Below are 16,848 nucleotides of genomic sequence, written 5' to 3' on the forward strand. Positions count from 1 at the left end.
ACTCTAACGCTAGCTTTTGTTTCAGTGTACGATGTTAAATGTTCGTCAAACAATAACGCTTAATTCTAGTTCAGTGTGTAATTTTAAAGTTGCGCGCAATAATTTTGAGAAGTTTAACAAAAACATTTTAATCAAAAGGTAGTGCTGTGAAGTGTGTTCATTAGATTTGTGTATGGAAATTAGTAAAAATTACTCTACTCTACAATTTCCTGACAGAATTCCTTAAATCTTCATCGTAAACCGTAAGTATTTTGATAATTTTTCTGTTTGGGTAGTTTGAAAATCACGCTCTTGTTCCGTTTTCCATCCGTTCCCATGTGGATGCATTTCTGCTTTGTTTTGACAATTCTCGCTGTCAAGTTGCGTGTTTACTTCCATCAAGTGCAAGTGCAGTTTCGAATCGTTTTCTTATCGCGTTGTCTTTTGTCGCTGAATCGCTGCCGAAAGTCTTGTTTTTTGGTTTGTTGATTGTGTAATTTGAGTGTTAAACAAAATCGATAAAATGCCGGCTGATATCTTGGGATTTGCCTATGCCGCGACGGTGGCTGCCGGTGGCATTCTCGGCTACGTAAAAGCAGGTAATTAGATAGCCGTCCGTATTTTTATCGCATAAGCCCTTGATTACCCAGTCAGCCACCTAACTTTCACTTATCTCTGTACATGATGCTAATCGCCGCCGAAGGTTCCGTCCCGTCGCTGGCTGCCGGTGTGACATTCGGGGCCATTTTGGGTGTGGGTGCATTCCTGACTTCGCAGGAACCGCCCCGTCCGCTGCTGCAGGTTGGCACATCGCTGGTGTTGGCCGGAATGATGGGAGCCAGGTGGGCACGGTCCGGAAAGTTCATGCCACCGGGCATTGTGTGCGTGTTGTCCTGTGCCATCTTGGCTCGAGGTCTGCTGTATCACAATCGTTATCTGCCGTTGATCGGTAAGAGCGATTAGAGGGATATAGGTGGAACGGGGTTCCATGTTGATACGACATTATTCTAATGCATTATGGGTGAAGGTATTCTATAGTAAGGAATAAGATGATACAAATTTTAGATTTATAAGACTGCGCTGGATTTTGTGTTTGCTTTTGAAAGAAATTCCTTATCTTTGTTTCCTAGTATTTATTTTTAATAATTTAACATGTAGCCGATAAAAATAGCTCGTCATGGCCTCTTTCCTACGATGATTAGTCTTTGAATCGTTCCTTGACTAAATCCTATTATCAGGCAATCCTGGAAGAATCCTAAGAGGACATCCTCAAAAAAAAAAAATACCTTGACGAATCCCCAAAGGAATGTACCTAGATAAATCCTTCGAAAAATCGGTAGAGGTATTCTGGAGGAATCCATGGAGAAGTCCTTGAAAGTATCTCAGGAGGAATTTCCGTAGGAATCCCAGGAAGATTGCCTCTGCCTGGAAGAATTCCAGCAAAAATGTCAGGAGATATCCATAGGTTAATTCATGGAGGTACCACAGTTTTCTTTTCTAGAGGAGGGATAAAATCTCTTAAGTAATTCCTGCAAGAATCACCGGAACTTCTACAAAAATCTCAGAAAAATTAGCATGAATAATCTCAGCAAGACTTTCTGAAGGGATCCCTAGAAGCATTCCAGGAGGAATTGGCTTCTTTAACGGTATTGAGATAACTTGATATTGCTTTTTTTTTCTTTCGCATTTTTAGTTCGATTGATGGCAGGCGATTATCCGGTGAGTTTGTTCCTTGTTATTCTCTTTCTATGGATTCTATATCAATTATTATATTAATTCAATTTTATACCATAGGTGATAGTTTGTAATCCATATGTTTATAATATCCTCTTTTTAAATACTTTTTTCATTGACTTTGTATAGTTCGTCACCATGAGTGTCGACTTGGATTTTTGTTCCGTTTTGTCACTGTTCGGGATGGCATCTTACAGATTGTTTATTTTCCTTGAATTTTTTTTTTGTGCAATCTCCTAACGACATACTGTTTTTCTATGTATCTGTCTATGTATATTTGTTGTCTGTATTTTTTTGAATAAATATTGAGCAATCACCTTACGTGGGTGGTAGATTGTTTGGTTTCCGCGTGAAGCGAGCAATAGCGCATCAGATGGCATGTTCTGTCACGTCTTTTGTTATAAATCTTGAGTGTCCACCTGACGCGGGTGGCTGATTGTTTGTTTTCCGCGCGGAGTGAGCAATAGTGCTTAAGTTTGTATATGTTGTCGCGTCTTTAATTGTAAATATTATACGATCACCTGACGTGGGTGGTTGGTTGTTTGCTTTCCGCGTAAAGCGAACAACATCACTGCAGTCTGCACGGCATGCTTCAACTTCAAAAGGTCTTATCACTTATCAAAGTTAATCCTGACCCAACGATACCTTCCCTACTAACAATCACTCCTTCCTGCAGCCTTTGGTGGAGACGTGCGGTACACGCCAACTTTCACATAACAAAGGTTGCTATTAACATTCCTTCCCTCTTCCAACCTGACTGCAAGGACGTGGCCGGCGCCGTTATTGTACCGTTAAAGAGAGCCTCTGAAGCGTGCACAGTGAGAATGTTGACCACTCCCAGTCAATTATTCAGTTGATTCATTGTGCAACTGTCATTAGTTCGGGTCAATCACGGAGTAGCAACCATAGATATGTGCAGTCAGTCTAAGCTAAGCTAAGACCGTTCGCAATGCTGTTTTATTTTGTATGGCGAGTTTTAAAATTTTTAAAACTCGCCATACAAAATAAAACAGCATTGCGAACGGCCTAAGCTAAGGTATTGAGATAACTTGATATTCTGAATCTGCATGTCAAACTGAGCCGAAATCCAAATTTTCATGAATACTAAAATTCACTAAAGCCCGGGAACCTATTTAAAAATCAATTTGAAGTTTGTATGGGAGCGATTTGTCGAATCACCCCTCGTCGCAGTTTATACTGGACGGAGCTGTCAAACAGTTGCCCAACTGTCAAAAGGTGATTTCAAAAAATCGCTTTGAAAATGGTTTTAGGTACCAACATAAAGTTCTAAAAATCTGAAAAAAATCAGAGGCTCAGAAAAAGGTGCTCTTTTGTATAAAATCAAAAAATCACTTCATTTTTCTTAATTTAAAAACCCAATTACACTGCCCCCACTCGCATAACACTCCCATTTGACTTTTCATCACTTTTGAGTTAACGTTATGAATAGTCATCATTTTTTATGTACTTCCAAAAATAACAATAAAAATTACGAATTTTTATGTCAATGTGTGAAAAAATACCAAGTTATGAGCGTCCCATATCAGTCCCATCATGAATTTTCGTGTTACGTAACACAAAACTGAACAAATTTGTAGTGATTGTTATATTTTTTACAGTTATATATTCATGTGTAAAGCAATCTGTGAAAGTTTCGAGATGATCGAAATATTTTTCAAATTTCGGCGCTTTTTCAAAGTTTTATATGGAAACAAGTTTTCAAACTTCAAATGCCTGCCCTGCCCTTCGATTCAGAAAGGGGTATGGGCGCGTTCTGCCAACTTGGTCGAGGCAGATTTCTTGTGTGAACAAGTTCCATACGGACATTCAAAAGTGCCTGAACGAAATATGTCGCTTGTTAGGATCACTTGAAGGGGTCTGGTACGTTTGGCATAATGCCGTTTGGCATAATGCCATTTGGCATAAGGACGTTTGGCATAAAGGACACTTGGCATAAAGGACATTTGGCATAAAGGACGTTTGGCATAATGGACATTTGGCATAAAGTACGTTTGGCATAAAATGATTTCAGTAAAAAGTGAACTACATACTTAACGTAAAAGAAGGATAAGTATTCTAAAGAAGGACAATACATTATAATGCATTATTTTTTATGGATATAATATGCAGACAAGAACCATTACCGGAATCTAAATTGCTTGTATCGATGAAGAACAGCCTATATACAAAAGAAGGAACATTCCCCTTCCGAAAAAAAATCATATTCATGGAAGCAAAAGGTTATTTCGAAAATAAGAGATCCAATATAATGCACCAACAACAAGTTTGCCTTCTTTCCCTTGAAGGCTGTTCTTTAATTTTTCTCCAGAGGGAAAATATATTTCACATATTCTTTATGCCAAACGTCCTTTATGCCAAACGTCCCTTATGCCAAATGTTCTTTATGCCAAACGTCCTTTATGCCAAATGTCCTTTATGCCAAACGTCCTTATGCCAAATGTCCTTATGCCAAACGGCCTTATGCCAAACGTACCAGACCCCACTTGAAGATCGGATGGAAGATCATTCTCTCTTTTAGAATATTCGCGTTCGTTCATTTGTTGTTTTTCTTTCGCGTTCGTGTATTTCAAGTTTATCTACCACTGAGTTTGATGATCGCTGTTAAGACAGCAGGAATGATCTTCTCATCTGCATCCGTTGAACCATTCTGAATGGCCGTAGTGAAAGTATCACCAAAACACTAATAATATTTTTTCTATCTTTTCATGTACATCAAATCCCACGTCCGAGTATTGAGTCGGACACCAGGACATCGAATTAATCAAAGCTAAGTACATTTGATTTCATTTTTCATCATATATGGAAGGGTTATGAAAGCTATATAGATGTTTTTAGACTTGGGATTATTTATTGTTCTAAACTATTCGGTTGATATAGACAAACACTATTAGTTTCATTTGAAAAATATGCAATAATTGATACCGTTAGTTTTTCAAACACACAAACACACACACACACACACACACACACACACACACACACACACACACAGTTCTTGAAACTTGGTAACATTTCCATTCTTAGTATTTGTAGGAGATCGTTTTGTGGGTGGCTCCCTGCCAAGATCACAGGGTTTGACGGTATTAAAGTGAAGGATGTTAATTGTAATTCTTGTAATGAAAATATCACCTTTAACAATTTAATGCGCCTCCAACGATTCATTGCGAACCGGTTGCTACAGATGGAGTATGGCTGATTTATCAGAAATGCTCGATATACAGGAGAAACCTGCTGGGGCTTAGTAGTTTCTATACCCAGGAAACAGTTCCGGTAGATTGAGTCTAGGAGGGTACCGAGAGTCGTTGTGGATCACAATGAAAATATTTGTGTTTTGTGACGGGTTTCGGAATCTTTTTTGAGTCAGCAGACTTTGAACTGTTGCATGGGCTTCCCACTATTTGGTTAATTTTAATAAATACACTAAAAAATTCAATTCAAATATGAAATAATTAGTAGTATCTCGTGTATTCAATTTGCTAATACATAGGTCTCAACATTTGATGTGCATTCGTGATTTAATTTTCTCTTTAATTATTTTTATATCTGATAGTTTTGTGAGTAAACCCTAATATGTTTCATGCCTAGTGCTTAATGATATTTTCTTGCGATATCAATTCAAAATAATCAAAAAACTAATAGTGGGAAGTGCAGCATTTAATAGTGCATGCTTATAGATTCGAAGATAACGTGTGATCAAGACGAAATCGACAAAAACTGACTACTTTGACTTTGACTAACGTAGACTATTTATGACAAATTAGATTTTTTTACATTTTTCGGCTGTATGGAAGGTTTTCTTTAATTTTGACCTATTTGGACCTTTCTGATAGTGCTAGGGATGTGGACGAAATACAACTTGCAAAGATAAAAAAAAACAGTACTAAAATAAGGATCAACAAAAATGGACATAACAAACACATCGACCATCTAACAGATCATAGGCACACCAAAGATTACTGAACTATATGGCAGACCATAAATTTGAACAATAACATTATTTAAACCTAGACATGACAAAAAAATAAAACACAAATACAAAATCGACCAAATGACAATAAACCGAAACTTTCACACCTTCTACCGTAACCTTCTGAATCAGTACGCAACAGTGTCTTACTGGACGACATGTCCGTGCACGGCTGGTGAACTGCTTCTGAAGGAATACGTTCTCTATCCTATCCAAAGGCCTAGTGAACTGTCGTTGTCCGCGCAAACGCATCGTGCTCTTCCATATAGACGTGAGACGATTGTGCACACAGTGATGGGAGAGGTTTCTACGTCCCTCGGCGTGCCGCTAGGAACCTTTCAAAAAAAAAAAAAAAGTTTTCAAACTTCAAATGCCGTTTTCTCAATTCCTACTTTTTGCAAATGGGACTGTTATGCGAGTGGGGGCAGTACAGTTTCTGGAAGAGTCCTAGGAGAAATTGATGGAAAACCCACAACAGAAATTACTTGAGAAATCCCAGCTCAATTTCCTGAAGGAAGACCAAGAGGAATGTCTGAAGAAATCCTAAATCAAACACTGAAAAACTGCAGAAACTTCTGGAAGAAACCCAGGAAGACAGCCTTGAATAATCTCAACAAGATTTCCTGAAGGAATCTCAGGAGAAATCCCTAGATGAATACCTATAGAAGGTATTACATTAAGTATTTCCGGAGGAGTCTTAAGAGGAATTTCTAGAAGCATTCCTACAGTAACTTCTCTCGGCCTTCCTCCAAAAATTTCAGCTGGAACTCCTCAAACAATTATTTCTGTGGATCTTCCAGAAATGTCTCCTAGAACTCACCTCCAAGAATTCTTCCGGAGATTCCTTCAAGAATTCCAGCTAGGGATTATTTAAGTCTATCTTCCTGGGATTCTTCCCGACACTTCCTAAAGGAATTGCTTTAGAAATTTTCTCCAGGGATTTCGCCAGAAATTCTTCATGGGATTCCTGTAGGTGCTCCTTTTGGCCTTCTTCCAGGAATTCTATCTGGGATTTCTCAAGCATTTTGCCGTTCTGTTCTTCCAGCAATTTATCCTTGGACTCCTCCTAACATTCCAACAGCGGTATCGGTGCCCCCTAGAATTCTTCTGGCGATTTCTACGAGAATTCTTGCTGGGATTCTTCCAGAAATTCATCTCCAACGACTCATCCAGGAATTCCTCCAGAGATTTTATCCAAACATTCCTCCAGAAATTCCTCAAGAGATTCATTTGGGAACTTATCTTGGTCTTCCTCTAGAAATTCCTGCTGGGATTCCTCAAGTAATTTCTCCTGCAGTTCGTTTTAGAACGCTTCCCTCTAGAGATTTCTTCTGGAATCCATGCTTGAATTATTCCGGGGAATCTTCTTAAGATTCCTCCAGAAATTCCTCCTGCGATCCCTTCAGGGACTACAGAATATCTTAACAACTCTTACAGTGATTTTTTCAGGTATTCCCCCAGGCATTCTTGATGGGGTTTGTCTAGACATTTCTGTAGAGATTCCTACTAGGATTTCTTTGGAAAATTCATCTTCCTCCTGGAATTCTTCTAGGGATTCTCTACATATCTAGCTGGGATTACTCAAGGCCAACTTCCTGGGATTTCTCTTTCTGTGACTCATTCAGGGACTATCCATTGGTTCCTCCACAATACTTCTACCAATTCTTCCAGAGATTTCTTCAAATAGTCTTCCAGGTTTTATTTATTTACTTCTCTTACGATTCCTCCGTGTACTGCTGATGCAGTTTCTCTAAAAATTCCTGTAAAGATTCCGAAAGCAATTTCTTCTAGAATTTCACTAGACATTCTTACTATGATGCCTCCGGAAATTCTTCTACGGATTCTTCCAGGTATTAAGTGCCCCACACAATGCATACGTTTGCGTGTGCGTGACAGTAGTTTGACACATTTCCTATGGGAAAACTGTCAAAAAACGCAAACCTCGACGGAACGGACGCTATGTGCTCCAGGCTTTACTTCAGGAATTCTTGCTGGAATTAGGGAAGTGGAACCATCTCGGCAGAGGTCCTATTTTAGGCACTTTTTTGCTATAACTCAGCCGATTTTGAACCAATTGACAACATTTTTGGAACGCGGTGAGATACGTATAGTATCTAGCCGTGTACAAAATTTCAGATCAATTAGTTTGGAAATGACTAAGTTATAGCGACAGGTGCCCAAAATACCGACCACTGCCCAAGTGGCTCGCTACCCTATGTAAGGAAATTTTTCTAGGATTCGTTTCGCCGATGATTCCTCCTGGATTTTCTTCACATATTTTATCCAGGATTCTTCCAAAAATTCCTCATGGAATTCCTTCAGAAACTTCTCTTGGCTTTACTCCTGCAATTCCAGCAGGATTTTCTCTAGCCATTACTGCTGTGGTTCTTCAAGTATTTCCTCCTTCGCCAGAATGTTCTTACTGTAATTCCTTCAGGAATTCTTTAAGGGATTCCTGTGAGAAATTTTTCTAGAATTTTTGCTGATTTTTTTTTCTTTTGGCCATTCTCTAGGAATTCCAGCTAGGATTCCTCAAGCAATTCCTCTTGCGGTACTTTCAACTGTTCTTGCTAGGAATCCCACCAAAATTCTAACTGCCCTACCTCCATGAATTCATCTAAGTATTTCTCCTGACAGTCTGACAGTGCTGGAAGTCTTCCGGGAAATCATCCTGGGACTCTTACAGAAATTCCTCCTACGATTTCTTGGAGGGGCTCTTTCATGGATTCCTCCAGAATACCTCTTCCAATTCTTCCAGGGATTTCTGTAGGTATTCCTTCCATGATTCCTTCTGGTATTCATTCAAGGAACTTCTCTTTGTATTATCTTTGTATTCTTCCAGGAGTACCTTATGGAGATTCTTTCAGCAATTTACCCTAGGATTTTTCTAGAAATTCATACTATGATATTATCAGGAATTATTTTAGAATTCCTGGAGTCATTCAAGGACATCTTCCTAAGGTTCTTCCAGAAGTTCCTCAAATTATTCCTCCAGGAATTCTCTCAAAGATTTTACCCAGGGATTCGTTCAGGAGTTCTAGCATAATGTATAATATACCATCTCACCATACAACAATTTAGTTAATTACTTCAATTCTAGTACTTCAGCTATCGTGTCGAATTGGTTTTGAAGGTCGGTCCAGTAGCTTTTCCTAATAGATATTTGCTTGACTTCGTTCGGTATAAAGTATCTTCATGTTGTAACCGTTCGTCGAATAAGCACGAGAGAATCTAAACGCGGTGGCTTTCGCGCCACTCTCAAAGAGAGACCACCGGTCGTGTTTGATTTGCCCGACTTTTGCAAGAGACTAGTATCTCAGAGGATTTTGTAACGGTTTACGGAAAATCGGCAGAACTTCTTTAAAGACGAAACCCAAACTCAATCTCTATCAAAATACCACAAAATCTTAGGGAAAACCGAATAAAAACAACCAAACTAAACGGAATACACGTAATAAAACATAGTGAGTAAATTTATTTAAAAAAAACTGAAGTAAACGCAATGGAATTCAAACCTAATTAAACTTTAAAATTACACAATTTATTTAAAAGAAACTATAAACATTCATTCGGGTTGGACACATACAAAAACGTACGGAAAGGAAAAGTTTCATGGCCATGAACACAAAATGACGTACCTGCGCAGGTTTTACTCGATGAACCTCGATGCTGGCGGGAATGAAGCTTCGCTGACTCGAAGATGGCGATAGAAGGCTTCGGCGATGGCGGTGGCTTGATATCGGCCATCGGCGTGTCCGGGGACGAACACGAATGGACCGTGCGCGGTATGGCCGAAGTATCGGTGCGGAGGAAGTGGCGGCTGGACGAAAGCTTCCGATTTTAAACTCCGAGAGTTGTCGAATCCCGGGAAGATCCTCTTTCGGTCGACAGGAAGGCAACAGAGTCCAGCGACCCGGCTTCGCGCACTAAGATTCCTGCTATGGCCGAGCGGGGAATGCTACACTTCCTATCTTCCGATTTCGGATCTGGTTCGTGGCGTGCATTTGACGACACGCAAAGACGAACCGACTCTCGTGCTCCGGTTCACGGGAAATGACGGACGGGACCTTACCTTCGGCGATTAGCGACCGACGGGAGAACTTCGCTACAAGAAAGATCGAGCGACTTCACTCTCGCCTCCGTTTGGCTACCCTATACAGGCGGGCCTTAGCTGGGCACACGGGTCACGATCCTCGAACTAGAATGGCGGTTCACTCCGCCAACGGAACTCGATTTCGGCGATGATGACCGCCGTAGAACGCACAAAAATCCAGCCGTACGAAAAAAGCGCCACAGCGCTGGAATGTCCAACGCGAAATCACATTAAAACTTAGAAGTCGAGCTCATTCATTTATTTATAGTTACCTTTTTTCGATATTTATACAAAAATACAATAAAACTGGCAGAATACGCGAATAAAAACGGACCTCAGTCCTCTATGTACAAAAAAAACAAAAAGAAACGTTTAACACTATTTGCAATAAACTTTTTATCAAAAATGCAGAAATTCAACATAAAACTCAAACTCAAATCAAACGGAACTAAACTTTTTCTTAATTCGCGCACTTCTGCTTTCCAGCCGATCCCGCAGCGAAATGGCAGAGTCGAAGTTGCGCTTCGTCCAAGAAACTGCCTCTTTTCAACATGAATTCTATTCGATTAGTCAAGTATTATTAAAAATCGCGCCAACTGATCTCAGATGGCCGCGAAGAATATTCCGCGCCATCAAAATATCTTTTTTTTTTACAAACTTTATTTAGCAGGCCTATACGCCCAATGAGAGTATAATAGAGGTGTGGAAGAAGACACTTCGTGTGCGTGAGATCCGTGTCTGGTGCAAAACATGTCACTACTACAAGCAAAGCGAGCTCCCATAAGAACGCGTGTCAAATAGTGACGTCACTATTTGTGTTTACATTTTTCTTTGCTTACTAATACATAGCCATCTCTTCTTCTTCCCCACCTGTAATATACTCTCATTGCTATACGCCCAAAAGCTTCACGAGGCCGAAATACTATTTACATTTTTCGTTAGGCGAATTGGTATCACAAAATATCTTATAAGCTACGTTTCTTATATATACGTTACATAACTTAGTCAGGACACAAACCATACACGAACGATATTCTCAAATGTTCAAATTCAAAGTTGAAGAAATTCCAATTGGATTTCACTTGAAAAGATAAAAACGTCAAAAGCTACAAATTAACTAAAATAATCATCAACAATAATAATAATAAAAACAATTTCAAAATAAACATTTCAAATATTCAAATAATGTAAAAATTCAATTTACCTGAATCCCAACTTTATTTTGCTTAAAAAGATAAAAAACGTCAAAACGTTACAATGTCTGCCACACAATAAACCCAATCAAAATGGTCATTGGTAGAGGAAGTCTCAGTTCCTCCTCTTCTTATTGGCGTAACGTCCTCACTGGGACAAAGCCTGCTTCTCAGCTTAGTGTTCAATGAGCACTTCCACAGATTTTAACTGAGAGCTTCCTCTGCCAATGACCATTTTGCATGTGTATATCGTGTGGCAGGCACGAAGATACTCTATGCCCAAGGAAGTCAAGGAAGTTTCCTTTACGAAAAGATCCTGGACCGACCGAGAATCGAACCCGTCACCCTCAGCATGGTCATGCTGAATACCCGTGCGTTTACCGCCTCGGCTATATGGGCCCTATAGCCCTAGGAAGTCTCAGTTAATAACCGTGAATGTGCTCATAAAACTCTAAGCGGAGAAGCAGGCTTTGTCCCAGTGAGGACGTTACGCCAAGAAAAAGAAGGAATTGTTACAGAAACATGTTAATAACCTGGGAGTAGTCAGAATTTCGGATACAATCGCAAAAAACGGCCGCGATTCTCTAAATAAACTTTATTGGTCATTTTCCTTAAAAATACACTTTTTATTACAAAAAAATATCTCGTTCAAAAAACCGGAACGACTATTCAAATTTGTTGTACGCTTACTTGGTATAGATTGTTCGTGGTCCATATAGGTTGGTTCAAATCTTTTCACCAGGTTTGTTACTTTCCTAATGGGTAACTCTGTTTATGCTTATCGTTTACAGCTAACACTATTGTTCAAAGCATAGAACCACCTGAAAGCAATGGTGCTTTCATCAGAAGCAATCATCCAAATGATGAACGCTTCCTGGAGGTTTTGTCAAATGGTGAAATTTGCCTTATCTCGGTGTAGAACTTAACTTGCAGCTTAAATTTAGTTGGAATGACACGGATAACAATTCGAGAAACAAAAAGTCGAATCATGAACTTTTGGGTTCCTCCTTGGCGAGAGCTTTTTACATTAATCCCGAGAAAAGACAACGAAAATATATTGTCACGCAATAGCTTATCATGAACAATTCGGTCAACCACTAGAACAAACATTTATCCTTACCGCTGAAAAAATGGTACTAAAGCTAGAAAAAAATGTGAATCTTTGCATGGGTTTCCTTGTGTCGGAGTGTCTTCTCCTCCGTTTGTGATGAGAGTCGAGATGATGTGTGGATCTCTTCGGCTGGTTTCCACCTAGACGAAGACCTAATTCATAGGGGATGATCTAGTCGCGGTATGGGAATGATTTGGATGAAGTTGATCACTACTATCGCGGTTGGATAGGGTGCAGGTGAGCGGGTGCGTTTGTGCATGGATTGATGACACGATCCTTCGAAACTAAGAGTACGTTGGCGCTTAGCTGAAGAAGCCCCAAATCGTAAAGACCAGCTTGTACACCACTAGAAGCGCAATCACCTTGACAGCTTGGTGCAGCCAGTATAAACTGTAACGAGAGAGAAATGCAAGAAAATCAGTTAGTAATCAGAATATTCAAACCACTAGATCTACAGAACTTACCGATTCCATCGGACGAGAGCTTCCGGAACGGTTTCCATCGGGTCATTCAGCAGGTATTGCCGAATGCCGCAGAAGTATTGCTCCAGGAAGAAGTCCCAGTTGATTTGGCGCATGTCGAAGAAGAACACCTTCTGGTCGCCTCGGGACAACTTTCGCCACAGTGCGTTGATGTTGTCCATCTTGAAGTCCCACTGGCGCATGGAGAAGTACTCGATCACGTCCATGAAGCGGTGAATCTTCTTGTAGGTACGCATGAGCCTGAAAAAAAAGTGGATCAAATCAAGTTGTTGTTCTTAGTATTCTATTTGAGATTCAATTTTATTCATGCATGATCAGCTTAATCGGCTTAACCGCAAACAAATAGCATTGCGTGCGGATCTTTAATTGAAATGCGTGCCTTGCTATTATACGAACATGGTACCCACATAACTCCTAACTGTTATGGTGTGATAATAGGAAGCAATCAGTGAAGTACTAGATTGAAAGTAGTGAGCTGGATTTTTGTATGGTGAGATGATCAGTTCTCCGTTTTTGCAATGAAATGGTGCAAACAGCGTGGGTTATATGATTCCTTGCCTAATTTGATGCTGTTTGAGCAAAAGTTTGGGTAACTGTGTTGTTGAAGTTGCAAGAAATAAATAATACAACAACGCAGTTACCCAAACTTTTGCTCAAACAGCATCAAATTAGGCAAGAAATCATATAACCCACGCTGTTTGCACCATTTCATTGCAAAAACGGAGAACTGATCATCTCACCATACAAAAATCCAGCTCACTACTTTCAATCTAGTACTTCACTGATTGCTTCCTATTGTCACCTGATAATCTACACTTCACGCAATAAATTATGACTGCAGCTAGCATGCGATCAAGTAATGAATGAGTTTCTATATCAATCATCTAGCAGTATACTATAGTTTCTAGTAATGGAAAACTTTCAGTTCACTTGCGACGTAATATCTTGAAGATTGCGTTTGCATTGTCTGCCTACACTCTATCTATTGAATCATCGCATCAGAATCGAAGCTTATCCGGAAACGTTGAAGAAACTAAGGGGTTTCTTTGCAATTCTTGTTGTGATGGTTATATCCGTGCCGGTCGAAAAATGTTTCTTCAAACGAACATTAATTCGTTTTAGTCCGATCACTTTTTTATGATCAAATTTCTGAGTTGATTGATCAGTCATAAAATGATAAATTTCAGCAAAATCGAATAAATTTCAGCAAGGTGAGTTTGCGACTTTTTGATTTACAGTTATAAGAAGATTAGCAAAAGTGTAGAAGGAAGAATTTCGATTTATTACTCTGAGCTGGAGTGAAACTTAAAATGTGTTCTTGCAACGTCGTATTTGTTTAAGGGCCGATTTCTTCACCTCGGCTTAACCCGTAAGCCAGGCTTACCCATATAGTTAAACCTGGCTTAACGCCTAAGCCAGGGTGAAGAAATCGACCCTAAGTATTGCTGAGGACCGTTTAGCCGAAGCGGTGAATGCTCGGGCAGTGAAGTAAATTGTTGGATAAAAAACCGCAAAACAAACGACGACAATGATGACGCGACAATTATTCTTCTTCACAACTCGCACAATATCTCATGACAATATCTCGAAAATGTGTGCCTGTGACAAAACATACGCTAAACTTGCAGCGTATATTTTTACCTAGGCTCAAAATTCAACTGTGTTCAATGTTTACCAACTCGAAGTTGCCTCTCGAAAATTGTAATGCATGGCTTAATCACTTTTCCATGTTTTACGATAGTGACCCCAAACTTTTGGCCGATACATCATATTGAGGGGTGACCCCAAACTTTTGGTCGATGACATCATGGATTAATTAACTTAATAGCTTTTTTTCTAGATTTTTTAGCTAAGTTCTGTAAAAAGCAGTTGATAGCTAAGAGAAAATGGGTCATATTACCGCTCTCATCTTAAAATTTGGTCGACCCAACTTCCAGCGACACTGCCGTAAGTTTATATTCATTTTTTAGAAAATTTGGCAACTTTGGGTTACGTTTACATACAAATTTGTTTGAAAAAGTTTCTTTTAAATCATGTTTAAAGTTTCTTTGACTTATTATCTTTTGAATGAAACCTAGGGTTTTGAAATCGTACGCAAATTGGCGGAGATATGGGCCTAAAAAAATGACATGTTTTTGAGGAGGTGACCCCAAACTTTTGAACGGGAGTGTATGCACCAATAGGGCACGCTCGGTGTAGTACTAGATTTGTAGTAATGAGCTGAATTTTAGTATGGTGAGAAGGTCAGTTCTCTGTTTCTGCAATGAAATGGTACAAAAAGTGTGGGTATTATGATTCCTTGCCTAATTTGATGCTGTTTGAGTAAAACTTTGTATAACTATGTTGTTTATGCTGCAAAAAATGGAGAAAACAACAACACTGTTGCTCAAAGTTTTGCTCAAACAGCATCAAATTAGGCAAGGAATCATAATACCCACGCTTTTTGCACCGTTTTACTGCAGAAACGGAGAATTGACCTTCTCACCATACTAAAATTCAACTCATTACTACAAATCTAGTACTTCACCGATCTGTCCTATTGACTTGAGTATCGAGCGGTGTACAATGATTGAAGACAATAGGAGGCAATCAGTGAAGTACTAGATTGAAAGTAGTGAGCTGGATTTTTGTATGGTGAGATGATCAATTCTCCATTTCTGCAATGAAATGGAGCAAACAGCGTGGGTTATATGATTTCTTGACTAATTTGATGCTATTTGAGCAAAAGTTTGGGTAACTGTGATGTTGTATTATTTATTTCTTGCAACTTCAACAACACAGTTACCTGAACTTTTTCTCAAACAGCATAAAATAGGACATGAAATCATATAACCCACGCTGTTTGCACTATTTCATTGCAGAAATGGAGAATTGATCATCTCACCATACAAAAATCCAGCTCACTACTTTCAATCTAGTACTTCACTGATTGCCTCCTATAGGGCACGATCGGTGAAGTACTAGATTTTAAGTAATGAGCTGAATTTTTGTATGGTGAGAAGGTAAGTTCTCCGTTTCTAAGGAAATGGGATGAAAAACGTGGGTATTATGATTCCTTGTCCAATTTGATGCTGTTTGAGCAAAACTTTGAAAAACTATGCTGTTTCAGAGACAAGAAATGGAGAAAACAACACAGTTTTCCAATGTTATGCTCAAACAGCATTATACTAGACTAGGAATCATAATGCCCACGCTTTTGGTCCCATTTCCTTACAGAAACGGAGAACTCACCTTCTCGCCATATAATAATTCAGCTTATTACTACAAATCTAGTACTTCACCGATCGTGCCCTGTTGGCATGAAATTGATTGAATTTTAGCAGAATTTTCCCAAAGACCCAAAACATATGTCTGGTAGTGACATTTTCAACAATGTTTAATAGTTTTTGTCAAATGATAACTAATCAACAAGTAAATTTACCTTCTTAGCATCACCACTCCCAACGATTGTGTACCTAAATCTTATTCCCCTGATACCGAAATGGTTGGAATGGTTGTCCCAGTTTCGTTACTCATGAATTTTGAAAACTTGTGTGAATTATGCTAATCATAAGTGGATAATAAGTGGTATATTAGTCAGTACAGTGGGCCTGGCTGTTTCAATATTTATATCATATTATACCGGATATGCTGCAAAAATTGATAATGACAAGAAATTACCGTAAATGTTCAAATTCACGTTTCAATATTAGCTGTGTAAGCTCAAGAATAGAATAGATAGAGTAACGATTGGTATTATCGGCAGCAGTTTTGTTGTCTTCGTAATGGGGGGGTATCGGTCAAATTTCCTGGAACTTGGTCGTATAATTTAGCTTGGTTGGGAAGGATTCAAGCTTAAGGCCAACTCTGAGTTCAAAAGCTTAAAAAAACCCATGACGAAGGGAACAAAACTGCCGAAAATACACAATTTCCCCTTTTTCAAAAATATCTGATATGTGCTTGCATTCTGGAAAGTTCGTCACAATTCTAGAAATAATTATACATTAAAGCGTTCATTCCTAGAACAACAGTACCTAACTTGGTACCTAATCATTCAAACGTTTAATCATTAAGTCTTCGGCACGTGAACATTGTTTCCAAGTGCCACACGCCAAGTTACTACGCAAGCTGTATCTGCTAGATTAAATGCGATAAAATGCACGCAATGTTTATCTGGCTGTTGGAAAATACAAAACAACATGTTAGATGCGACGCGTGTTGAACTCGTTTAATCATATTTACTTCTATAACTTCCGTGTTTGTGCTGGGTACCGTAATATGGGGGAAAG

General features: G+C 39.1%; 3 protein-coding genes across 5 annotated transcripts in view; 2 read left to right on the forward strand and 1 right to left on the reverse strand.

Moving 5' to 3' along the window:
- Window positions 1-86: 86 nt before the first annotated feature.
- Window positions 87-16,848, forward strand: part of LOC109418818 (homologous-pairing protein 2 homolog) — a 375,251-nt gene continuing 358,489 nt past the window's right edge. For both annotated transcript variants that reach the window (XM_062861149.1, XM_062861147.1), the window contains exon 1: window positions 87-242. The gene's annotated coding sequence lies outside the window, so the exon portion shown is untranslated. The remainder of the gene's footprint in view (window positions 243-16,848) is intronic.
- LOC109418819 (transmembrane protein 14 homolog) lies at window positions 380-1,052 on the forward strand. The gene is made up of 2 exons (XM_019693048.3): window positions 380-578; window positions 683-1,052. The coding sequence occupies exons 1-2, from the start codon at window positions 503-505 to the stop codon at window positions 940-942; spliced, it is 336 nt and encodes a 111-aa protein (XP_019548593.1). The 5' UTR covers window positions 380-502; the 3' UTR covers window positions 943-1,052.
- The window catches only part of LOC109405806 (fatty acyl-CoA reductase wat), a 168,239-nt gene continuing 162,958 nt past the window's right edge, over window positions 11,568-16,848 (reverse strand). For both annotated transcript variants that reach the window (XM_062861146.1, XM_019678865.3), the window contains exons 8-9: window positions 12,563-12,820; window positions 11,568-12,488 (exon numbers count right to left, since the gene is read on the reverse strand). In XM_062861146.1, the coding sequence (XP_062717130.1) occupies window positions 12,401-12,488; window positions 12,563-12,820 (346 nt within the window). In that variant the 3' untranslated portion in view covers window positions 11,568-12,400. The remainder of the gene's footprint in view (window positions 12,489-12,562; window positions 12,821-16,848) is intronic.

This window comes from Aedes albopictus, chromosome 3 (assembly GCF_035046485.1).
Source record: "Aedes albopictus strain Foshan chromosome 3, AalbF5, whole genome shotgun sequence".
NCBI classification, from domain to species: domain Eukaryota; kingdom Metazoa; phylum Arthropoda; class Insecta; order Diptera; family Culicidae; genus Aedes; species Aedes albopictus.

What these genes read in the sequence shown, in the direction of transcription:
- LOC109418819 (XM_019693048.3), top strand. Translation starts at nt 503, where the DNA reads ATGCCGGCTGATATCTTGGGATTTGCCTATGCCGCGACGGTGGCTGCC. An exon ending in TCTCGGCTACGTAAAAGCAG is followed by an intron (nt 579 to 682) that starts GTAATTAGATAG and finishes TCGCCGCCGAAG; the next exon opens with GTTCCGTCCCGTCGCTGGCT.